This window comes from Heloderma suspectum, chromosome 4 (genome assembly GCF_057233095.1).
Source record: "Heloderma suspectum isolate Gila_16-S chromosome 4, 16-S_ref, whole genome shotgun sequence".
NCBI lineage: Eukaryota > Metazoa > Chordata > Lepidosauria > Squamata > Helodermatidae > Heloderma > Heloderma suspectum.
In genome coordinates this window covers 15,142,364-15,167,938 of record NC_139461.1, presented here as the reverse complement: position 1 = coordinate 15,167,938, position 25,575 = coordinate 15,142,364, and the positions used below count along the sequence as shown (strand labels likewise).

General features: G+C 44.8%; 1 protein-coding gene across 1 annotated transcript in view; it reads right to left on the bottom strand.

Moving 5' to 3' along the window:
• FAM135B (family with sequence similarity 135 member B) overlaps positions 1–25,575 on the bottom strand; it is a 186,134-nt gene that overhangs the window by 48,766 nt on the left and 111,793 nt on the right. The window contains exons 7-10 of the mRNA XM_084848731.1: positions 11,566–11,719; positions 9,794–9,843; positions 3,003–3,158; positions 848–921 (exon numbers count right to left, since the gene is read on the bottom strand). Of these exons, the coding sequence (XP_084704857.1) occupies positions 848–921; positions 3,003–3,158; positions 9,794–9,843; positions 11,566–11,719 (434 nt within the window). The remainder of the gene's footprint in view (positions 1–847; positions 922–3,002; positions 3,159–9,793; positions 9,844–11,565; positions 11,720–25,575) is intronic.

Sequence of the window (25,575 nt, the reverse complement as noted above, 5' to 3'; positions counted from 1 at the left end):
CACTTAGTTATGCAAGCCCCTTCGCAACAACAAGGCAGTGATCCATGAAGGGGAACTAAGCCTTAGGAGGGGCAATTCAACGTTTTAAAATGGAGAAACAATGCATAACACCTGAGAAACTGCCAAACTATTGGTGGCTGTGGGAAAGGGTGTGGCCATCTGGGGAACCCCAGATGGCTGGATTGGGACCCCAGGAGGGCCACGTTTCACCCCCAGGCCTGAGGTTCTGCACACCTGCCCTAAAAGTTCCCATCAGGCAATTAATCAATCCTACGTTTTGGATAGGGAGTGGGAATGCTCTGGTGAAAACTCTACACAGAGGAGACAATGCCTGTGTTTTTAATGAAGCCCCAAAGCCTCCATCCTGTTGGTCCATCTTTCCTGCTGGGCCTCACACACTGGCTTCTCACTTTTCCTTCCTCCAAGGAAGAAGGGGTAAACTCATCCCCAACTTCAAGACACACATTGGGGAATGCCGATATAGGAAGAGCGGGAGAACTTGAGATTTTCCTCTCTTATTTGAGTAGTATTAGATATATAGATATATTAGAGAGGTACTCGCTTTAAGTTGTTGCAAATGCCTATGTACATTTGAGATCATTGTATTTGTACATGCTTATTAAGTTATTTAAAAAGGCAAAATATGAAATGCCTAATTTAGCAATTGCCATGGCACAAATACAAGAGGGGTGGAAAAGAATTAATTTTGACATAAAGCAAATAGAAATGTTCCACTCTGTTCTGCTAGACTGTCCATCTGTCAAAGTCATCTAATGTTATTTGAGATTTCTCTCAAAATTATTTATTAGCACAGCAATGTGAAAAGTATGCATCCAAAAGTACGTACAGGCTTTCCTGGAAAGTCAACACAGCAAGCTTTTGATGTTCAGCATAAAAGAAAGCCTCAGAGAATCTTCTTACCTGATGGATAAACATATATTACAATGCATATTACCTTCAAAACATACTACATGTACAAAAGTCTAATGCAACTAATTCTTCTGAAATCAGAGTCACAAGCACATTGAAAATCACTACACAATTCTGATACACAAAATAGCTGTATCTCAGTTTGCTCAGAGAAGTGAATTCAGAAGCTGTGAAAGGCCACAACAAATGTTAGGAATTAGCTAAAGCAGACTGTGATTAGGGATGTACAAATGTTGTTAAATCTGTTCTGTCTGTGTTTTGTGGATTGTCAGGCATCTTTTGTTCTGCCTTCTGCTTGTTGATGGAATTAGCTTTTTAAAACCAGAATTTCATTCTATTTGCTCTAAGCCACAATTTTGCATCAGCGTTAATGCGCCCTTGTGCAAATGTGCTAATCCTTATTAGTTGATGTGAATGAGTGCTAATGCGCATTAACTCATGCAGATTAGTGCAAGTGCACATTAGCACAGATGTGAAAAACTGGTCCGCAAGTCCGGGGAATCTGTGTGATGCTGAAAAAGCCAGTCCACTACCAAATCCACAAGCTAGATTCATAGAAATCTGAACTCATCTGAATCCTTTCCAGATTTCTTCAACATCCCTAGCCATGATTCAGTAAGGATGTTTGAACAATGCAGAAAATAATTTTAGAAGCATGCACTTCGAGAGGAAACAGATTTTAAAATATTGGAGTCTTATAGCACCTTAAAGATTAAAAATGTATCATGGCATAAGCTTTATGAACTACAGTGGACTTCAGAAGACACATCAAGTGTTATCCTAAGGTGCAGGTGTATATACACATGGTCGAAGGGATGGGATTATAGCCAGAGAGGCCAGAGGGAAGTGAAATGCAGAAAGTAGAGATAGAGACATAATCTTATGTTAAAAGATTGATGGTGACCATTCACAAAGCAATGCTAATGGTAACACAAACAACCTGGCATTGCTAAGTTCATCAACACATGTAGCAAGATTTATAAACAACAACAACAACACACATGCACACACACATTATCCCTATTCAAGACACAGATAATAGAACCAAACTTCTCAATACATTGTAATTCAGTAGTTTCATGTTGCAGTCTCTCTTTGAAATTCCATGGTTCAAGGGTAGCCACTGTAAGGATTCCCTTAGAGGATCCCCCCCCACCCCCACTCCCCACTGATTTTTTAATACTAATGTTTCTGGTGTCAGATTTGTGACCATTATTCTTTTGCATAAAAATGGGTGTGTTTGTCCAGGTTAAAATACAGGGCACTGATGGAAGATGATACCGTATTGTCACAGTGGAAGATGAGCAAGTGAGCAAAACCTTGATGCTTGGGTTCTTATTAGGCCCTGTCATAGTGCTGCCTTATTAATAGATAAGTGGACAGGGTTGGCATCTGGGTTTGCTGTAGGGTTTCTTCTCTGTGTTTGTATCTTGATTATGTGGCCTGTTTTTGCTAGTGAGTAGTTGTTTCAAGGTAGGGGGGCTGTCTGTAAGGAAGGACACTTTTCTTTCTCTTTTCTAGAATGATCCTAAACATACAGAGATCTCAATAGTGAATGCGATTACCTGTCAGGATGTTATTGAACCAATCAGATTTGGTCATGTGCTGACATCACTGAGAGTAAATTAGCGCACTTCCTGGACTGGCCATGTGCATCCTGGATTGATTACATGGATGCTCCAATAGGTAAACATGTGTCCCCTTTTTCAGTAATGCCCCCCCCAGCGCCGCCACCATTGCCCATAAGCACTGACAATATTTTGCATGAAAATTGCCATCCCTTCAGCTCAGCACTCTTTAAAAGTTGGCTGGTTTCCATCAATACAAATAAGGTTGAAATCAACATTTCATTGAAACAGTGGCAAAATTCCCATTGATTTTCATTGTTGTGAATTGTGCCCTAAAGAAAGAAAGAAATGTGATCATGGTCATGTGATTTTAGGGAAGGAAATGCGTGGTTCTGAGGAATCCCTAAGGGTGCAAAAGGCAATCCTAGAACTCCCCTAAAATTAATATCACATAATGTTTCATCCTATCAGTTTCTTCTTCTGGGCATCATTTTGCAATGTTACCCGTAGAGTGTGATGCTCCTGAACAAGATAGGCTGTGACATCTGGATGCAGGGTTACAACCTCCAGAAATTGGGTCCAGAGAGCCAAAAGATGGGAGCAGAGCCAGGCAAGGTCTTTGCTGATCTGCTCTGCTATCTTTTCTGGATTGTTCAGCATCTAGAAAAAGAAGATATAGATATTACCAAAGCAATCTAGTGACAGTTATATGAAACAATAGGATTCTTTTGCAAACAACATGAGCATCTGAATAAGCTGGAGGAAATGAAAAACATCTGGCTAAACTAAGCACTAATCCCATTGACATCTGCAGGCCATTCAAATAAGGTTCTAGCAGCTGATGTGATGGTTCCAGGGACAAAGGTTTCTGGGACAAAGGCAAATGTGTAATCCCCCATTTCCAAAAATATACACTCCAGCAGTTTATTCAGAAATGTCTCCAGCTTGAGCAAAGTCAAAGGAGCCCAAGATGAGGCTCCAGAAACTCTAGGTGAAACCATCCCATCACCTGCTAGAGCCTTATTTGAATGTGCAGATCCTTCCTGTTCCATCAAGTCAGTTTTGTTTGTTTGTTTGTTTGTTTTTTGTTTTCCTGCCCCAGCCCTAAGATCCTTGGGTTTAATAAAGGTATTACACTAATATGGATTTTGGAATTTTGCAAAAAAAAATTATGGCAAAAAATGGCTACCTTTGCTTTTGTGTGATAACAAGTAGAAGTACATGATGATATGCTGTTGTTTCCTTGGCAAATGTACCTGTGGGGCCTGCTGTGAGTTCCCCCCCCATAGGGTGACCCTAGTAGCCTCACAGGGAGAGGGGTGTGTGTGTGTGTGTGTGTGTCTGTGTCTGTGTCTGTGTCTGTGTGTGCATGCATGCACGGGCTAGGGAGGCGGTTGTCCCCATAGGTACATGGGGGAAGCTATCTATCTATCTATCTATCTATCTATCTATCTATCTATCTATCCACACATGCACGCACACACACACACACACACACACACACACACAGAGTTAACCAGCAAGCAACAGCACATCATGACGTACTTTCACTTCCTGTACTTTTTCAAAGGATTGTTTTGTTTTCGTTTTGTTTTTAATCACGCACATCAGGCACAGCACTTTTGAGGAGCTGAAAGGAAGCAGCTTTAAACTGTTAAAGGAAAGGGTAAAGAAAGAAGTCCCCAGACCACCCCATCAGTAGTGAGTGGTGCAAAAGGGATGGGGAAATGTGCACGGGTCTGAGGGCAGGCTGAGAACGGAGAACCTAAAGATGTTCCCCTCCAAATTCAATTCAAACAAAATTCAAACCCATCCCTTGCAGATCACTAAACAGTGTTTCATTTCCAGGTTCATAGATCATAAAATCATAGGGTTGGAAGGGGCCTCCAAGACCATTGAGTCCAACCCCCTGCTCAGTGCAGGAAGCCTGATTCCCAGCTGGTCTCCCATCCAAGTACTAAGCAGGGCTGACCGTGCTTAGCTTCCGAAATCAGACGAGATCAGGCAGATCTAGCCCTTTGGTTGTTTGTTTGTTTGTTTAAGATATTGGGTTGAAATCTGGCTGGAAATGATAGCTTGTGTTTCAGAGGACCCTTTGCTCATCTCCAATGGCTTGGGATTCTTTCTGCCTACTCAGTAGTACGGATTGGTGGGAATTTCATTAGGGATGGCGGAGAATTTCTCCCCGAAACTTCGGGGGGCCGAGCGCCAACGTGTTCGGCCCCCCGAACAAGTTTCGGGGAGAAATCCTCCGCACCCCCCCGCACCCCGCACCCCCCCCCCGGGACGGGATTTACCTTTACCGAATGTCCCTCCCAGTGGCTGGTCCAGCCGGCGGTTCGGCGGGTGTTCGAGCGAGGCAGGAGCGGCAGCCGGTCTTTTGACCGGCTGCCACCGCCGCCATTGCAATGAAAGGAAAAAAAAAAAAAAGCCCCCTGATAGGCTACGAGACGATTCCCGTAGCCTATCACGGCTAGATTTGCAAAGTCAGCCGTGATAGGCTACGTGAATCGTCACGTAGCCTATCACGGGTGACTTTAAAAAAAAAAAAGAGTGTACGGATAATGGCGGCCCCCATAGGGAGCCGCCATTCCCGTTCCTTATTTGGTCGCTGTAGTCTACGTCAATGTTTACATAGACTACGGCGAAAATAAGGGCAACGCTATTTGTGTTGCCCTTATTTTCACCGTAGTCTACGTAAACATTTACGTAGACTACAGCGACTAAATAAGGAACGCGAATGGCGGCTCCCTATGGGGGCCGCCATTCGCGTACGCGCTTTTTTTTTTTTTTAAAGTCACCCGTGATAGGCTACGTGATGATTTACGTAGCCTATCACGGCTGACTTTGCAGATCTAGCCGTGATAGGCTACGTGAATCGTCACGTAGCCTATCAGGGGGCGTTTTGTTTTGTTTTTTTTTACTTTCGCGTTCGTGGCCGGGCGAGGCGAGGCGCCTCCTCCCCGGCCTGAATTTCGGCTGGGCGAGGCGGGAAGCCTCCCCCCCGGCCTGAATTTCGGCCGGGCGAGGTGGGAAGCCTCCCCCCCCGGCCTGAACTTCACGGGGGGAGCAGCGAAGCGCCTCCCCCTCACCGCGAACGGCCTTCGATGACAGGTAAGTGACTTTCGTCCACCCCTACTTCAGTTTGGTTTTGATGAAAATTTTCCAAAATTCATAAAATTTGAGATGGAAAGAACAGACGAAGAAGAGAAAGAAGAAGAGGAGGAGGAGGAGGAAGAAAAAGGAGGAGGAGGAGGAGGAGGAGGAGGAGGAGGAAGAAGAAGAAGGAGGGTGGAAAAAACAAAACTGGCAAATCATCCACTAGATGGCACTGCTCTATCTATAATATATCCACGGGGGCAGGCATAACTTTTGTTCTGGACCTGCAGCATTTATCTTACCTGATCCTCACATCCCTTCCCAGCAGGTCAGCCTACGATTTGTTGCTTTGTTTGATTAGTTCAGAATTAGAAATTGGTGCAGGGTAACACACACACACACGTCTCAAGTCGAGGTATTGACAGAAGAACCCTTTCTTTGTTTTTTACCCCATGGTTATTTATAATCACAGGGTTCCTTCAGATGTGTGACTCAGAAGCTGCTGAAAAATTGCTTCCAGGTGGTTGTGGCTATATTTTGTAGACGTTAATTGTATAAGAGACGAGTTCCCAAGATCAGACAAATTCACAGATGCTGCTGCTGCTGCTAATGAGTCTATCAAAAACTGGTAGCCATAGTAGCTAGATGGACTTTCCATAATCAGCCACAGTATACCCTTGAGTAGCATATGCTAGGGACAAACAACCATGGAAGGACATCACATCTATGCTCCTCTTGTGATCTTCCCAGCAGCATCTGGTCCGGCAATCCGGGGAGGGGGGGATGTTTGGCTAGATTGTCTGATCCAGCAAGAAACTTTTTATCTTCTAGTGGAGGGGTGGGAAACCTATGGCCCTCCAGATGTCATTGGACTGCAACTCCAATCAGCCCTAAGTAGGGTTTTTGGAGAAATCTGCAATGGAATCAAAAGAGTTCAGATTTCTATGGATCCGACCCATGGATTCTGCAGTGGACTGGCTTTTCCTGAGTCACATGGACTCTCCAGTAGGGATGGTGCTGGAGTCCAAGGAGAGGGTGGAGTCCAACGGAGTCCCGCACGCACACACCATCTGGCCTGCTGGACCCTGTCTGCCAAGCCATGGGGTACTGACAGGCCCGATTGCTGACTTCCCCAGAGCTTGGCAAATGGCTGGGAGTGGCGCTGAGGACTCATCCTGCCTCTACTGGCTGTTACGGAAGCCCTTGACAACAGGTGCAGGCAGGAGGGGCCTCAGTGGCACCCAAGCACTCTAGCCCTACCTCCTCCCAAGGAGAACAGGGCTAAAGCACTGCGGGGTGCGCTGTTCAAGGACTCCAGCAGTCAACCCTTGTGCACATAAAGCACACGGGTGTGACCGCTGGAGTCCTTGGCACAGAGAGGAGGGGCAGCTCCACAGAAGGGTGAGCAGAGAGGCTCGCCAAGCAGGTCTGGGCTGTGTGAGCATAGGGGGGCAGTTCATTGAGCTCCCTTGCATCCCAGACAGAGCTGAGTCTGTTCATCCCTATTCGCCAGACTTTTTTTTTTTTTAACTTTCCAGAATTTTATGCAAATTTAGTTATAGGAGGAAAAAAAAACCAGCCAAAAATGCAAAATGCACATTTCCACCATAGGCTAAAGCATAAAAAATGTGCATGGGGGGATTTGTGCATTCAGGGGGGTGCACATTTTTGCAAGTGTGAAGTTGCACAAATGTGAATTTGCACAAATGTGGGGAACTGGGGGAAAAAAATCCAATTCTGCCAATGAGCAGATGACGGAAAGAAAGGCACCTGACAATCCCCCAAATGCAGACAGAACAGATTTTACACAATCCATACATCCCTAGCCTTAGCCAACATAGCCAGTGGTGAGGGATGATGGAAGCTGAGGTTCAGCAACATCTGGAGGGCCACAAGGCGATGAAGTCCTGACTGATGAGAACCACCTTCCTCAGCATTAATGCTGGATGACTTTTCACATTGTTCTGATGAACTCAATGAGGCTTTACTGTATGCAAATAAATCCGGTGCTGAGTGAAAATATTCCCTTGGTGATATTTGGGAGCAAGCTGAGAGAGTGGATGTTGGGAATGAAATGCCCCCAGGGGGGGAAATGCAACTGGGCTACACAGCTTGCTTCCTCTAGGGTTGTTCAGAAGCATCACAGCTAGACAAGCCAGGAGTCACAGCACCAAATGTGGAACAGAACTGTCGGCTTGCCTGGAAACTCCTCCCTTTTCATGTTTATTTCATTTTAGTACATGGTTGGGATGGGAGAACCCAGAGTGCTTGAGTTAACCCAGATTCTCCAAACTCCACTTTGTAGCTTGGTTCGTTTTGCTCCCATTCTCATCTGTAACCTGTGCTGTGGTTGTTTTTTCTTTTTGTTCAAATGTGGAAAGTGCACATTTTGAACCAGAAAAGTGTGCATTTTTGTGTGCATTTTTGACAAAGGCATTCTTTAAAAATTTAATCACAAGTTCAGGAATTTGAAAACACCTCCCCCCCCCCGTATGCTCCTGTTTGGATTCGGGATTGCGACCAGGGGAAGTCTGCTTTGGCAAACTGAAATTATATTCTTGTACTTCTGTAGCACCTGGTAAGAGCCCCCCTTCATCCAAGCCCCCACCCCATTTTACCTTTGCAACCAGCCAGTGAAGTATGTTAGGATGAAGATCACCCTGTTAAGCCTCCTAACCAAGTTGGGCTTGGAACTCAGCTCCCCAGCCCCACCCCAGTACAATACTCTAATCACTACACTGCCTGCACTGCCTCTCTGTGGTGGCTGGCTCAGGGGTTGAACAGCATAGAAAGTCTCACCATGGCTGAAAAAGTGGGCAAAGGGATGTGTCTATTTCCCTTTGCCCTCAGCCCAATGGACGAACCTCAGCCTTCATTAAGGCTATACATGTATTCTGTTGTCGTTCGTTTAACATCAAACGTTGCTCAGTTCAGACCTCTGAATGTGAAGGCAAGAGCATTTCTCAGGCAAAACTCACATATTCCTGAGTTTGCAATCACGTTCACAGACAGTGTTTGCTAGAAAAACACACACTTCAAAAATTTATATTTTGGAGTGCATGTTAAAAAGCACACTTTTCACATTCAGCAACAGCAACAGCTGTTTTGCAGTAGCAAAAAGCTCATGCTCAGGAATGAGGCAAATGAGCTTCGAGGTGGAACTCAGAGAAACATGACAAGCCTAGGCCTTGCCGATCTTCCCATCCCTACCCTTTATAGAAAACAGGTAAAGCATGGACAAGAGGGGTCAGGTAGCTTTGGAGTCCATGAATAAGGCAGCAAGCCTAGGGTTGGGGGTTCATCTCAGTCCTAAAAACATGCTTTACTTAGGTCTTTCACTACTGAGCAATGCATATGCTATCCCACCATTTTTCTGCCATAAAATACAGTCATATCCACCACAATCACCAACATTCAACTCATACTGCTATCCCAGATTCAGCAGACCCAGAGCCAAAGCTGTCATAACATTTCCCATTCCCCTCTAAAGAAAGTCACATGCATAAGAACACAAAAAAGGACTCCTGCTGGAACCCCTTTCAAAAAGCCAAGAGCAGCATCACATCTTGTGGGAGAAAATTGTATGAGCTAAGGAATTATGCATTGTGTGCAACAACAAAGCACTTTTGTCTGTCTTCAGTTGATTACCAATCAACTTCGTTGGCTGATTCCAAAGTTAAGAATTAAAAGAGAAGAAAAAACAAAAATGAAACTCTCTCCACACCATTCAGGTAGTTTTAAGGCCCCAGTCACTTCCGTCTTTCCTCATAGTTAAATAGGAACGCTTAAGGAATTAAATCTTTTCACATTCCTCTATGAAATGACCTGTTCTATACCTCTTGGACAAATGTCTGGATTGCAATTTAGCTATCCACTGGATTTCACATTTCTCCAAATGTTGCGACACAGTTCTCTACAGTTTAAATAAGTATTTAAATGCACATTAAAAAAAAGATTAATGCAGAAATGGAAAATAATGGATTTATGGGTAAAAACAAAACTAAACATGCAAAAATGAGAAGGATTGGAAATCAAGAGATTCACCCATTCCAATCCCTATACAAAAATCATTGCACTGACTGGAATGCAAAGCCCACATGGATTTTGCATTCTATTGTAACACTCTCTGCCCTCAAACACACACACACACACACACACACACACACACGTATTCCATAGTTGGCATGCTCAAGTACCTTCAGCTCTGCAGAGAGTTGTGATAGCGTCTCTTCCACAGCAAGATCCTCTAGCAAACAAAAAGTGAGATTCATTGTTTGAAAAGCAAAGCAGCTAACAGTAGGAACAAAAGGGAAAGCTCTAAAGACACACCAGATCAGGGAACATACAAATCACATTAATGCAATTAAGGAAAGTGAAAGATTCATAGCCAATTAAATGGTGAGAATGTCAGCTTCCTCCTCACCAAAGGAGATACTCTTTCATTCATTCTTTCTTTTTAGGATTTATACTTTGTATTTCCATTCCATCCCAAAGCCACAGAAAGTCCACTAGACTTAAGCAATGTTTATAAAATACATATGTCAGCAATAACATTGAACATCTAGAGCTGTGTACCTACTTTCAACAAGGCAAACAGAAAGAAAATTGAAACCACACCCCTTTTATATTTGGGTGGCATACGTGAGTTATATGTGATAGCCTCATAACAACCACAACAATTGCCAGTGAAGATGACAAACTGTTGACTATGAGAAATGGGCAGTTCCCCACATAATTAAGGGTAAAAAACTGAAGATTGTCTTCAAAAGAACACCCACTAGAACACTACTCTGTTGCCTAAATCTGGTATTAATTCTACCGATACAAGTATCTGGGGAATCAGTAAGAAAAATCAGGTACCCCACTCATCTGTAAACTCCTCTTAGTAGAATCTCTATAGAGCAGCCTTCCCCAAACTAGCACTAGGGATGTTTGTCACTGTGGAATCTAGCCCTTTTGGGGCTCAATGGAATCCCAGTGAGCACCTGACTAGGCTTGTATTTCCTGGTTTTTTTGTCCTGTTTTTTTTTTCATTTATGTAAATAGAAATGTGCACAAATTTTGGGCACAATTTGCACGATTTATGCAAATTTGAGCCACAATTTGCATAGTTACGCAAATTTCACCTGCAAGCTGCACAAATTATGGGCAACATTTGTGTAAATCATACAGATTGTGCCCCACAATTTGCTCACATTTCTTTTTATGTAAATATAAAAAAAACAGAAAAAATAATAGAAATCTGAACTCATTAGATTCTGTTGCAGATTGATCCTGTGGCCCTGCTTCCAATACAGAACATTTTGCTAGTCATAACCACAAGCAAGTCTTGGAAATAAAGCCAAATTGGAACTCAAGACAGTTCCTTTCTGCAGAGAGAACATGTGTGAAATTGTTTTTACTCAATTATAATGTGAAAAGCTGTCATTCTCCCAACATTCCATATAAGCAGAAAATTCCAAACTAACAAATCTTACAAGAAGCATGGGATATTGGATACCCACCTGAGTAAGCACTGGCATTACAAACAGCAACAACGATTGCATATTTCAAGGGCCCATTATTCATGAATCCTTGCAACTGCCTGTAAAGTAGGCCAGTATTGTTATCCTTGCATTGCAGATGGTAAGGGAGCTTGAGGCTGAGGAAAAGTGCCCTGTCAAAGGCTAAGCGTAAGGTGAAAGATGGATGTTCATTTTTGTGATATTTGGGGAAGAGGGGTGCTCAAAACAGCGCAAAAGTGTTCACACGAGAGAAGAAACCCATGAATTGATTGCCAAGGCAATTGGGCTGATGGTTGCAGCTACTTGCAGATGTTTCCTTGTGGAAGCAAAGCATGGCAAAAAGAAACATGGCCAAAAGGTGTGGGGGGGGGACTGGCATAGCAAAAATCAAGTTGTACTATTAGGTTACAACTATGAGTCACCTTAGCATAAGAACCAGTCACTATGTAGGACCTTCCTCTTACCTAACTTCAGCTGTGGCAAATTGGGAATCTCCTTTGTGATGATGGCATAGTAGACATGAAGTCCTCTATATGCATTCAAAAGTAGGAGGCAAAGGTCCTTATGCCACTTGTGTGCATGTTGCATGCAGTTTTCAGATGGCACATAAAAGCTGCCCTGCATGAGAGGGGGAGAAAAAAAAAGTAACAAGAGGAGCAGATATCAGAATTTTCACTTGACAAGAGTTCCATGGATGTCCAGCAGAAATCCCACTCATTTGGATTCAGTAAGCTCAGTATTATGACTTATGTTGTTTCATTGGTTGCTTTCTCAAGTAATGTTCAGAACATCTCCTGCAGACCATTCCTAAGCATGTTTGTTCAGATGTAAGTCCCATTCACTTCAATGGTTGTTGATCTCTACTGAACATGTTTAGGATTGCAGCCTTAGGCATAGTTCTTCCAATGCGCAGAAGAGGTGGCGAACTTGAGTCGAGAGACTGTACTACTTCAGATTGCAGGTAAGGTCTGCAACGATGCAATGCAATGATGCAATCCACCTCCAGTGGTACCTTTATGCATGTTTCCATGGATCTGTTAGCAGCTGAGAGGGGCAGTTTAGACCAGACAAAGTTGCCAGGGGAAGGGTTATCCCATCTTCCCCTAGCACTTCTTCCATCTTCAAACCAGCTACATAGGGCTGCTAATTACTAAATTGTAAACAACATGGAAGAAAGATCTGGATCACATATTTCCCACATGTATAATTTGGCCCTGAGATCCATGTACAAAGAAGGTTTTGGACTCAGTTTTCCCTGATCCAAGTCTATCTACTGCACCATGTATGCTAATATACCTAAATGTGTTACATCACCATTGGTACTATGTCAGGTACCAAGGACCTGTGCATGTAGAACAGACTGCTTTCCCCTTTAAATAACATGTGAATGGTGCCTGGAAATGAATCAAGCCCCAATGTGCAAGTATTTTAAAAAGAAAGAAAAATAGTAAGTTGCACTTGTATCTACCCATTCATAATAACTAATGTGAAGTGCATGCATGATGTATTAAGGTATGTGGTCCTGAGTCCAAAACCCATTGTAAGAAATATCCCTTGCATAGCAAAGGAAAGGAAAGGTTCCTCCTGTGCAAGCACCAGGTCATTCCTGACCCCTAGAGGGACGCCGCTTGTACTGGCGTTTCCGTGGCAGACTAGAGCAGGGTGGTTTGTCATGGCCTTCCCCAGTCATGACTACCTTTCCCCTAGCAAGCTGGGTACTCATTTTACTGACCTCGGAAGGATGGAAGGCTCAGTCGACCTGAGCCGAGGCCCGGCTTCCGCTGGGATCGAACTCAGGTCGCACTACTTGTGGTTAACTTAATGAGAATGTAAGAATTGCTGTGGTGGACCAGAACGAGGTCTAGCTAGTCCAGTGTTCTGCATGGCAAATTTTTCTGAGCTGTTCCAGGAAAGGCATAAAGAGGACAACCTTCCTCTGTCATGTGTCCCCAGCAAATGGCACTCAGAGGGGTAAACTACCACCCTTGAAGTTTCCATTTAGGTATTGTTGTTAAGAGCAGAAAGGGACATTATTTGGGACAAGAGGAAGACTGGTATGCATAGTCTGATCTAGGGATGTATGAATCCCTTACCTGACACCATTCCGGGGCATCTGTGGTGGGGAGGACGCGCTCTGTCCCTCCCCCTGGAATCCTCCCCAGCTGGCTCCACTCCGCGGTGACTATGCAAATGCTTACATAGCCTATCACAGCAAAGAGCAGGGGTGCAAATGGCGGCCACTACGACAGCTGCCATTTGCGGCCGCAGCAGCCTGGCAGCGGCCGGAAGATGAGCCAGAGCCATTGCCACATCTGCCGCCAGGTAGGCTCTGTCCCGGGGGGATTCCGCGGGGTGGCAGGGAGTAGGGATGTACGAAAGTTCTGCCACGGATCTCAGCGAGGCCGAATGCCAATGCATTCGGCCCCCCGAAATCAGTGGCAGAACGGCTCCCCACCCCCCCGGTGGTGGCTCTGGCGGCAGTTCGGCGGTGGCAACTGCAGTGGCTGGTCTTCTGACCGGCTGCCACCGCAGCCATTTCCAAGTTAAAAAAAAAAAAGTGATAGGCTACGTAAAGATTTACGTAGCCTGTCATGGCTAAATTTTAATTTTTTTAAAAAAAACCACCGTAATAGGCTACGTAAATGTTTACGTAGCCTATCACGGCTGATTAAAAAAAAAACATGCGCGTATGCAAATGGCGGCGCCCATTTGCGTTCCTTACTTTGGCACGTCTTAGTCTACATAAACATTTACATAGACTACGGCGAAAATAAGGGGAACGCAAATAGCGTAGCGTCTACGCTATTTGCGTTCCCCTTATTTTCACCGTAGTCTACGTAAATGTTTATGTAGACTAAGATGTGCCAAAATAAGGAATGCAAATGGTGGCGCCCATGGGCACCACCATTTGCATACGTGCATTGTTGTTGTTGTTTTTATCAGCCGTGATAGGCTACATAAACATTTACGTAGCCTATCACGGCTGACTGCAGGGCCGCTGCCATTTGCGTCCCTGCTAGCCAGCGGCCGGACGTCCGGCCGCTGGTGGAGCTGGCCGGCGGCTCCGCAGAATCCCTGTGGAGCGGAGCCAGCCAGCCAGAATTTCGGGGGGAGGGACAGAGCGCCTCCCCCCCAGCATCAGCATAATCCGCAAGCAGGTAAGTGACTTTCGTACATCCCTAGCAGGGAGGGGTTGCCCCATTCCACCACAGACTCCGAGGGACTCCTCACTGGAGTCCGTGGCGGAATTCTCCAACGTCCCTAGTCTGATCAATGGTGACAATGCGTGCACGCAATCAGAACACTTCATCATAACATCTCCTGATTTTAATTACAAATGGAGTATGACTTTCAGAGCAAGATGGCTTAAATCACAATGCAATCAAGCATTGTGCGCTGCGGGTGTCATTTTTTGGAACCCATTATTTTCAGCCATTGTCTGTATTCACCACACATTACAGCCCAGCATAAAGCACAGCCATGCGGAGGCTCCTACCATGGGCTGAGTACATGCACCAGTTCACACATTCAGCAGAATCAGTGGCTAAGTCTTTCCTGGGATGTACAGGGCTTGGCAAGGACTGGATCCAGGTTTGAGGTGGGGCACAAAGTGCCCCCCATCAGGCTCCCTTCAATCTCTGTGGGCACCTTACTGATGGTGGGCAGCCAGCAGCACTGCAAGCAGCAGCAATGGGCCATTAATGCCTGTAACCTTGTGTATAATGGCCATTCACAGCACCATTTTGCATAGGAGCAAATGTGTGCATATCTGCACCTGCCATTTTTTCACAAAATGGAGGCTGCAGAGACTTCTGGATGGGCCCTGGGTGAGTGTGGGCAGCTCAGTGAGCCGGGGCGGGGGTCAGGCACGGGTCTGGGGGCACGCGAGCGGGGGCAGGGGCTTGATGGGTGCCTGGAGAACCCAAACAGGAGGGCCATCCATCCCTAATCCCAATATGATTTGGGAAGAAGGGAGTTCAGAAACAGATGCTGATTTATTTCATGCGTGTGGCTTTGTGGTGATCAGGGAGGGGCAAAGAGATTCTCTTCTATCCTTCTTCTAATGCCAATATGTGGCAGAAAATGTTCTCCACATAACTGCATGCAACTGTCTCTGCATGGTGCTGGCTTGGGGTGGGGGGTAGATTGTAGGATAAATTTAAACATTTCAAAGATACTGGGATAAAGGGCACCATTAGGGTAAAAAAAAAGGGGGGGGATATAATCCACAAGGAAATTCTCCCATGCAAGCCCCATTAAAATAAACTGAGAATACTGTGCCTGACCTCAGACATACAGACTTTCTTTTAACATTGGTTGAAAAATGTCATTGTGACATTAAAAAAAAACAAAAACTGACATAATATGAATCTCAGCTTAGGATGGTACATTAGAAATCAGATCGACCACAAAAGGAGAGACATGTCAGTAAAGGAGAAGAACCATTTTTAACATTTTGGGTTGAGTAATTCAATCCATGGTTATTTAGAAACATTCCCCCCCCCCAACACACACACACCAGTCAAAAAATACTGCATAGAATACAACCAACAAGAAGACTATTAAATGATATTTCCAATTGTTTTATCATAAAGCATGCCACAAAACACCTTGTAACAGCAGCATTATGGAATCTCAAACTACCTTTTAATGTGCACATTGCATCATGTTAATTACTATTTCCCCCTGCATTTATTGATCTATTTCTTTTCTATAATGTGACAGGTCATTACAGAATGCTGCGAACTGCTAGTAGCAAAGTAATAAAGTTGTAGCATTGTATTTATCTGATGTAAATTATTTCCTCCCAACAGGAGCAATTTTGCAAGCACTATTAAAAGAAATAATTAGGAGGGATAATCTATTAATAATAGCATATTTCAGTCTGCACAGTTAGTGTCCTTGAAAGCAAGTCCCAAAGAAGATGTCTTATGAATGGTCTTGGTGTCTTCTAACCCATAATACTAGGACTTGTGGTGGTGGAGAGGTCACCAATGAAATAGATTAGTACTAGGCTTAGGATAAACAAAAAGAAGTACTATTCATTTTGATGCATGCTTTGCTTATGGAATTTGCAACCACAAGATGTGATGATGGTTACTTGGAGGTAACCTCCAACTTAGATTACTGCTATGCACTATACCTGCGGCTGCCTTTGAAAATGGTTCAGAAGCTGCAGCTCATGCAAAATGTGGTGGCCAATTGACAAGGTGGACCAGAAGGTTCGAACAAAAAAGACCAATTCTGGCCCGCTTGCATTTGCTGCTTGTATGTTTCCAAGTCCAATTAAAGGGCTGATTTTAACCTATAAAGGCTTACATGGCTCAGGACCACAATATCTGATGGAACACCTCTCCCAACACGAACCTACCTAAACACTACATGCAAGATCTAAGGTCCTCCTCTGGATGCCTACCCCAAGGGAGACATCAAGACAGCAACTAGGGAGATGGCCTTCTCGGTGGTGGCCTCCCAATTATGGAATGATCTCCCCAACGAGGCCCACCTAGCACTAACACTGTTATTTTTTTGGTGCTAGGTCAAGACTTGTCTCTTTTCCCAGGCATTTGGCTGCATGTTATGAGTTTTTATTGATCCTGGATTTGTTTTATAGTTTGGCTGATTGTTCAAAGTTGTTTTTAGATATATGTTGTCTCGGTGTATACTGTCTGTTGTGCTTTTTTAATGGGTTTAAATTTTGCGTATTGTATTTTTAATGTTTTTAATCTTTGTAAACTGCCCAGAGAGTTTTGGCTATGGGGCGGCACAGAAATGTAATTAATCATCATCATCATCAGCTTACATGGGTTTTTTAAAATAAAACTTGGAATAACACAGTCTCACACCTGTTCATTACTCAAATAACTCTGTAGTCCAAGTGAGAGGGTATTGACCCAGCATTTTCTCCTAGGATAACATCCAGATCATCTTGACAAGTATTTTTATGGCAGTTACCCAGAATCTACCGTAACCCTGCTTGTGTCTTGGTGTGTCTTCCTTTTAATAGAATTACTACTTTTACTTTTTTTACATTTTTTTAAAAAATCGTAGTTATTTATCGTTAAACATTTGGCATTTACATTCCATAATAACACATCCTATAGTGTTTTAAAAGAGGTAGATTAACAATTTTACAGTAACTTTCCCTGCAAGTCCAATAAAACAAAACCAGCTATTCCCTACAAATCCAGGACACCTTTCCCTAGCCCCATTAGGTCTTTTGCATGACTATTTTATTCCTATCATGTTCCTGCTCCCATATTTGTTGTTAGTTTCCCTCTTCTGCTGTCTTATATCCTCGCTCTGCCTCAGTTGGCCCTTCCCCCACTTCCTATCTTCTCTAGAAAGTTAGCCAAATTACTGCAGACTCCATCTGAACATCATTTGTGTACTTATTCTCCCCTTTTTTCCTTCCCCCCTTTTTTTTGCTATAAACAAAATAGTTTATAGCAAAATTGAGTTTTCTCAAATTCAGCTTATTGTCTCTTTACTCCTTTGTCCTTTCCCTACCTGAGCACATATGTATATTACTATACACAGACGGGGCCACAGGGTAACAAAATGGCCAAAAACCTTTGGGTGAGTCTAGGAATGCTTGTGCATCCCTAAGTGTTAGTGTTCAAGATGGCAGAACCATGAAAATGAATGGAAACAGTTTTGCTCATCCTTAAGAGCATATCCTACACCATTGCTGAAAGTCACACTCCAAAGCTTCCCTTCGTGGAAGACAGCAAGACAGCAAGGTTGACGTGAACCTGCTATCACCTCCTTAGAGCCACAAATTCAGTTCAGGTGTTGTCAGACCAGAACTGTAACTTGCCAATGACTTTTTCACATATCCTTTTGTGAGGATCCACAAGGGATGGAACAACTTGTCAGGTAGTAAAACAACACCCACCCACATGATCCACTCAAGAGGCCCTCCTGGCATCCAGGGGAGAAACACTTCGCTATCAAGCCAGTTGCACCACACTCAGCTGACTTGGTCTGTCTCCTTCTTTGGAAAAGAAGGGAGGAAAACAAGGCAGCTGGTTGTAATGTTGCTTTCACAAACACTTATTCACAAACACACAAACACACATAAAACAATTTGTCAAGCAATCGCTAGAGAGGAAATACTGAGTTGTCACCTACTGGTGATAAATGACTCCAGCTTTTCCAGGTTTATTTGCTTGACAGTCAGTCTGACATTTCCTCACTGAGGCCTTTCACTGCCTTGATTTTGTTTCTTTCGATGTAGAAGGCAGCTGTGTGTTTTCCAGCCCCAACTCCAATGAATTACAAGTGACTGTGTGGGAAGGGATTGTCTCTGAAAATCTCCTGTGCTGCCATCTGAGGTGCCATGTCTTAAAACTCCCAAAATGGAATTACCACTGAAATGTTGCCTAAAGCAAAATCCAGGGAAAAGCTCTAAATGTGTGTGTGCATGTGTGTGTGTTCACTGTGCATAACAAACACTCTCTTCCAACAACCTAAGAGACAACTTTATACATGGACTTCACCAGACGGTCGACACCGAAAGCAGATTGACTACATCCTTTGTAGACAAAGGTGGCGGACATCTATGCAGTTGGTAAAAACAAGACCTGGAGCTGATTGTAGTTCAGATCATGAACTTCTTATTGCACAATTTAGAATCAGACTAAAGAGAATAGGGAAGACCCACAGATCAGTTAGAGATGAGCTCACGAATATTCCTCATGAATATGCAGTGGAGGTGAAGAATAGATTTAAAGGATTAGATTTAGTAGATAGGGTCCCAGAAGAACTATGGACAGAAGTTCGCAACATTGTTCAGGAGGCAGCAACAAAAAACATCCCCCCCAAAAAAAGAAAACCAAGAAGCAAGATGGCTGTCTGCTGAGACACTGGAAGCAGCCCAAGAAAGAAGGAAAGCAAAAGGCAACAGTGCTAGGGGGAGATATGCCCAATTAAATGCAAAATTCCAGAGGTTAGCTAGAAGAGATCAGGAATTATTTTTAAACAAGCAATGCACGGAAGCAGAAGACAATAATAGAATAGGAAGGACAAGAGACCTCTTCCAGAACATTAGAAACATCGGAGTTAATTCCAGGCAAAAATGGGTATGATCAAAAACAAAGATGGCAAGGACCTAACAGAAGCAGAAGAGATCAAGAAAAGGTGGCAAGAATATACAGAATACCTGTATAGGAAGGATAATAATATCAGAGATCAATTTGACGGTGTGGTCAGTGAGCTAGAGTCAGACATCCTGAAGAGTGAGGTTGAATGGGCCTTAAGAAGCATTGCTAATAAAAAGGCAGCAGGAGATGACGGTATCCCAGCTGAACTGTTTAAAATCTTGCAAGATGATGCTGTCAAGGTGATGCATGCCATATGCCAACAAATTTGGAAAACACAAGAATGGCCAACAGAGTGGAAAAAATCAACCTATATCCCCATAGCAAAAAAGGGAAGCACCTAGGGATGGCGGAGAATTTCTCCCCGAAACTTCGGGGGGCCGAGCGCCAACGTGTTCGGCCCCCCAAACAAGTTTCGGGGAGAAATCCTCCGAATCCCCCTGCCTCCGCACCCCCCCCGGGACGGGACTTACCTTTGCCGAATGTCCCTCCTGGTGGCGGGTCCGGCCGGCTGTTCGGCAGCTGTTCGTGCGGGGTGGGAGCGGCAGCCAGTCTTTCGACTGGCTGCCGCCACCGCCATTCCAACAAAATAAAAAAAAAAAACGCCCCCGTGATAGGCTACATGATGATTAACGTAGCCTATCACGGCTAGATTTGCAAAGTCAGCTGTGATAGGCTATGTTAATCGTCACATAGCCTATCACGGGGGCGTTTTTGTTTTATTTTTAACTTTTGAGTTCGCAGCCGGGCGAGGCGGGAAGCCTCCTCCCTGGCCTGAATTTCGGCCGGGGCAAGGCGGAAAGCCTCCCCCCTGGCCTGAATTTCGCGGGGGGAGCAGGGAAGCGCCTCCCCCCCACTGCGAACAAGCTTCAGCAAAAGGTAAGGGACTTTCGTCCACCCCTAGAAGCACCAAAGAATGTTCAAACTATCAAACAGTGGCACTTATTTCACATGCCAGTAAGGTAATGCTCAAGATCTTGCAAGGTATACTCCAGCAATTCATGGAACAAGAATTGCCAGATGTACAAGCTGGGTTTAGAAAAGGCAGAGGAACTAGAGACCAAATTTCCAATATCCGCTGGATAATGGAGAAAGCCAGGGAGTTTCAGAAAAACATCTATTTCTGTTTTATTGACTATTCTAAAGCCTTTGACTGTGTGGATCATCACAAATTGTGGCAAGGTCTTGGTGGTATGGAGATACCAAGTCATCTTGTCTGCCTCCTGAGGAATCTGTATAATGACCAAGTAGCGACGGTAAGAACAGACCACAGATCAACAGACTGGTTTAAGATGGGGAAAGGAGTATGGCAGGGTTGTAATAGGGATGTCAGAGAATTTCACCACCAATCTCGGGGAGGCCAAATGCCAGTGCATTCGGCCCCCCGAAATCGGTGGTGAAATGGTCTGCCACCCCCCCACTCCCCCCCGGGGATGGGACTTACCTTTGGCGAATCTCCCTGGTGGCGGCAGCTCCGTTGGCGGTTCAGCGGGGGCGGCTGCGGCAGCCGGTCTTCCAACCGACTGCCGCCGCTGCCATTTCCAGTAAAAACAAACAAACAAAAAAACATGATAGGCTACAGAAAGATTTACGTAGCCTATCATGGCTAGATTTTTAAAAAATAACGTGATAGGCTATGTAAATATTTACGTAGCCTATCACGGCTGACTGCAGGGACGGAAATGGCGGCAGCTATGGCCGCCGCCATTTGCGTTCCCGGCTGGCCGGGAGTTGCGGCAGGAGGGACGGGGCACCTCCCCCCTGGCCAGAATTTGGGGGGGAGGGATGGGGTGCTTCCCCCCCCAGCCAGAATTTCGGGGGGAGGGATGGAGCACCTCCCCCCCACTGTGAAGCAAATTTCGTCAAAAGTAAGTGACTTTCGTACATCCCTAGTTGTATACTCTCACCCTACCTATTCAACCTGTATGCAGAACACATCATGCGACGTGCTGGGCTTGATGAAGCCAAGGCTGGAGTTAAAATCGCTGGAAGAAACATTATCAATCTCAGATATGGAGATGACACCACTTTGATGGCTGAAAGTGAGGAGGAGCTGAGGAACCTCATGACAAAGGTGAAAGAAGAAAGTGCAAAAGCTGAGTTGCAGTTAAAACTCAAAAAAATGAAGATTATGGCAACTAGCTTGATTGAGAACTGGCAAATAGAGGGAGAAAACATGGAGGCAGTGACAGACTTAGTCTTTCTAGGCGCAAAAATTACTGCGGACGCTGACTGCAGCCAGGAAATCAGAAGACGTTTACTTCTTTGGAGGACAGCAATGACAAATCTTGATAAAATAGTGAAGAGCAGAGACATCACACTGACAACAAAGGTCCACATAGTTCAAGCAATGGTATTCCCCGTAGTAACCTATGGCTGCGAGAGCTGGACCATAAGGAAGGCTGAGCGAAGGAAGATAGATGCTTTTGAACTGTGGTGCTGGAGAAAATTCTGAGAGTGCTTTGGACTGCAAGAAGATCAAACCAGTCCATATTCCAGGAAATAAAGCCAGACTGCTCACTTGAGGGAAGGATATTAAAGGCAAAACTGAAGTACTTTGGCCACATCATGAGAAGACAGGATACCCTGGAGAAGATGCTGATGCTAGGGAACGTGGAAGGCAAAAGGAAGAGGGGCCGACCAAGGGCAAGATGGATGGATGATATTCTGGAGGTGACGGACTCGACCTTGGGGGAGCTGGGGGTGGCGACAGCTGACAGGAAGCTCTGGTGTGGGCTGGTCCATGAAGTCACGAAGAGTCAGAAGCGACTGACCGAATAAACAACAACAACAACAACATGTGTGTGTGTGTTTGTGTGTTCAGTACTTAAGCAATATTGTTCAGCTCTTTAGTAGAGAATAGAGAGGAAGAGGGCGGGCAGCAGCTCTTTTGTAGAGAATAGAGAGGGAGAGGGAGGACAGAATCCAGCCCCCTGCTCTTCCTGAATGCCAGATTTGTGGGACTTCAGTGGAAGCATTGAGAAGAGAAATTGTGTGTACAGCACCCATTTGCTTGCTCATTTCTCCATCCAGATAGCAATGCACACAAGGAAGAATGCTTCCACGTGAGCATAATCCCAAGATGTATTGGCATGAGGGAGGCTGAAATGTGGGGTGTGCGCATGGGTGACTTTATCACTCCCTAAATGTCAAGCAAAGCATCTGGTTCATACTGCCGTCAGACCCAACAGCTGCTGGAAGGAAAGGAATACTGCCAGCTTGACTCTACACCCTATTGTACAGCAGCAAAAAATAAAGGAACACAAATAGCATCCACTACGCTATTTGCGTTCCCCTTTTTTTGTCGTTTTATCTTACGTAAATATTTACGTAAATATTTACGTAAGATAAATCTGCAAAAAATTGGGTACACAAATGGCGGCCGCCGTAGCCGCCGCCGTCCTACGCTGCGGGGTTGTTGTTTTTTTAGGTTAGCCATGACAGGCTACGTAAATTCTAACGTAGCCTATCACAGTCCAAGGAAGGCAATGGTGGTGACAGCAGCCCTGCCGCGGCCAGCCAGGTGACCAGCCACCAGAGCCGCCGCCGCCGGAGCCACCGCATCCGCCCCAGGTAAGTGCCGTCCCGGGGGGATTCTGCGGGGGGGCGGGGGGGCAGGAGGCTGTTCCTCCACGGATTCCGGGGAGCCAGATTATGAAGAATCCAGCCTCACTGGAATCCGTGGCAAAATTCTCCGCCATCCCTAACGCTCGCAACATCCCTAGGTGAAATACAAACAAGTATACCAAAGTTTTGCTCAGTACATTGCTTTAAAGCAAACAGTTCTCATTTGCTGCAACCCACTGCTGTGCATCAAAGAACATCTGGATAACTGGTGTGACAGAGATTAGCATAAACATTCCCTTCTTCTGGTAGTTTTTGCTTCTCTACTCCTGTAGGCACCTCCTGTATTATTCATAGTTTATCCATCATGCCTGAAGTAATTTACAGGCAAAGACAATGAAATTTTATGAGCCATGGAGCAGCTTATCATTATTCAGTAGGTCATTATGTTGTGTTTTCTTTCTCGGCAAACCTATACTCATTTACCTGGGAGCAAGTTGCATTGAACTCAGTGAGATTTATTTCTGAGTAGACATTATAGGATTCATTGTTAGCATGACCAGGGAGCGTGTGTGGTTGTTAGATTCTGAACCAGAAACATTGTCTTTGATCGATCTGGAATGCTTTCTAGACTTAGTGGACCTCCCTAGGCATACCAGGAGTAGACTAAAAGATCTCCCTATGATTCCACAATCCACTCTCATGTTTTGGATGATTGAAACTGATCCAGTCCCTGCTCCCCTGAAACTTTTCAGAGTAGAACTGCTTGGTTCTAATAATTACATAAAATCGCCTGCAGGGGGAAAAGCCCATACATAAATGCAGAATTCTAATCATCCTCATTTAGAATACATTGTAATTGCAAATATAATGCATGTACCTAGTTACTAACTTAGGTGATTTAATTACACTTGTAAGTGCAATTATCAATGACCTTGTAAGACATGTGCATTTAAGTTCTACCTTGTGGTTTATTTGAGTGATGTTATTACATTGCCCTAATGAAAAACACAGCATCATCCTTTCTTTAAGGAAGACATGTATTTGTAATGCTTTAAAATTCCTCTTAGTATAAAAGCTGGCAGCTTCTCTTCCAAGCATGTCATTTAAGATTATTAGCTCAGATGCTCACTATGGTGAACAGCAGGTATTAATGTGGCTATCAATTTTTTTCCTCATGAACTTGAAGTCAAACTTCCTTCAAGGGCAGCCCCATCTAGAGTGCACTGCAGAAGACTAAAAGAGAAGGGTACAAGGACAGGCACTGATGTGTTTAGTTCTCTATTGTCCTGTAAGGGGTGTAGTTGGTGTATCTGCTGAACCTGATAAAATGTGCCTCTGTCAGAAGCCCTGATCCTTCCATATCTCACGGTAGCTTTGGAGGATAGATTTTGAACAGAGCTGAGGTGCAGATGGAAGCTGATTGACTAAAGATAGGGGTGAGCATTCAGAGCGGGAATGCTCAAATATAGGAAACCCCCTGGTTTTTTACCCAAAGCAAAAAAAGTTAGAAGATCTGCACCACATCAAGTTTGGCCCTAAGTAGAAAGGACTGTGTTCTTTATTCCCAATGCATTCTGAAGCTTACTCTCCCCTCTTTTTTTCTTTTTTTCTTTTAAGAGATGGTTTGAATGTTACACTTCTGAAATGAATAATCAGTGTTGGATGAACACTTACTAAAAATGCCTGGATTCTGAACCTGCATCAATAGATCTAAAAGTTCCAGTCTCTGTCTGCACAATTGTTCATTGAACTTGGCTTGATCCAACAAGAACCTTCCTCATTTTTTCGACAAAATCCAAACAGCTCATGGCCTGGCCATGCCCTTTTTTTCTAGGACTGAACCTAGGGATGGTGGAGAATTTCTCCCCGAATCTTCGGGGGGCCGAGCGCCAATGCGTTCAGCCCCCCGAAATCGGCAGTGAAATTCTCTGCCACCCCCCCGCCACCCCCCTTACTTACTTGCTATTTGCGTTGCCCTTATTTTCACCGTAGTCTACGTAAAGATTTACATAGACTACAGCGACCAAATAAGGAACGCAAATGGTGGCTCCCTATGGGGGCCGCCATTTGCGTACGCGCTTTTTTTTTTTTTAAGTCACCCGTGATAGGCGACGTGACGATTTACATAGCCTATCACGGCTGACTTTGCAGATCTAGCCGTGATAGGCTACGTAAATCGTCACGTAGCCTATCACGGGTGACTTAAAAAAAAAAAAGCATGTACGGATAATGGCGGCCCCCATAGGGAGCCGCCATTCCCGTTCCTTATTTGGTCGCTGTAGTCTACGTAAAGATTACGTAGACTACGGCGAAACTAAGGGCAACACTATTTGCGTTGCCCTTATTTTCGCCGTAGTCTACGTAAAGATTTACGTAGACTACAGCGACCAAATAAGGAACGCAAATGGCGGCTCCCTATGGGGGCCGCCATTTGCGTACGTGCTTTTTTTTTTTTTTTTAAGTCACCCGTGATAGGCTACGTGATGATTTACGTAGCCTATCATAGCTGACTTTGCAGATCTAGCCGTGATAGGCTACGTTAATCGTCACGTAGCCTATCACGGGGGCGGGGTTTTTTTTAACCTTTAATTTCGCGGCCGGGCGAGGCGAGGCGCCTCCTCCTCGGCCTGAATTTCGGCCGGGCGAGGCGGGAAGCCTCCCCCCCGGCCTGAATTTCAGCCGGGCGAGGCGGGAAGCCTCTCCCCCGGCCTGAACCTCGGGGTGAGAGCAGCGAAGCGCCTCCCCCCCACCGCAAAAAGCTGCGAGACCAGGTAAGTGGGTTTCGTTCACCCCTAGTCAGAAATC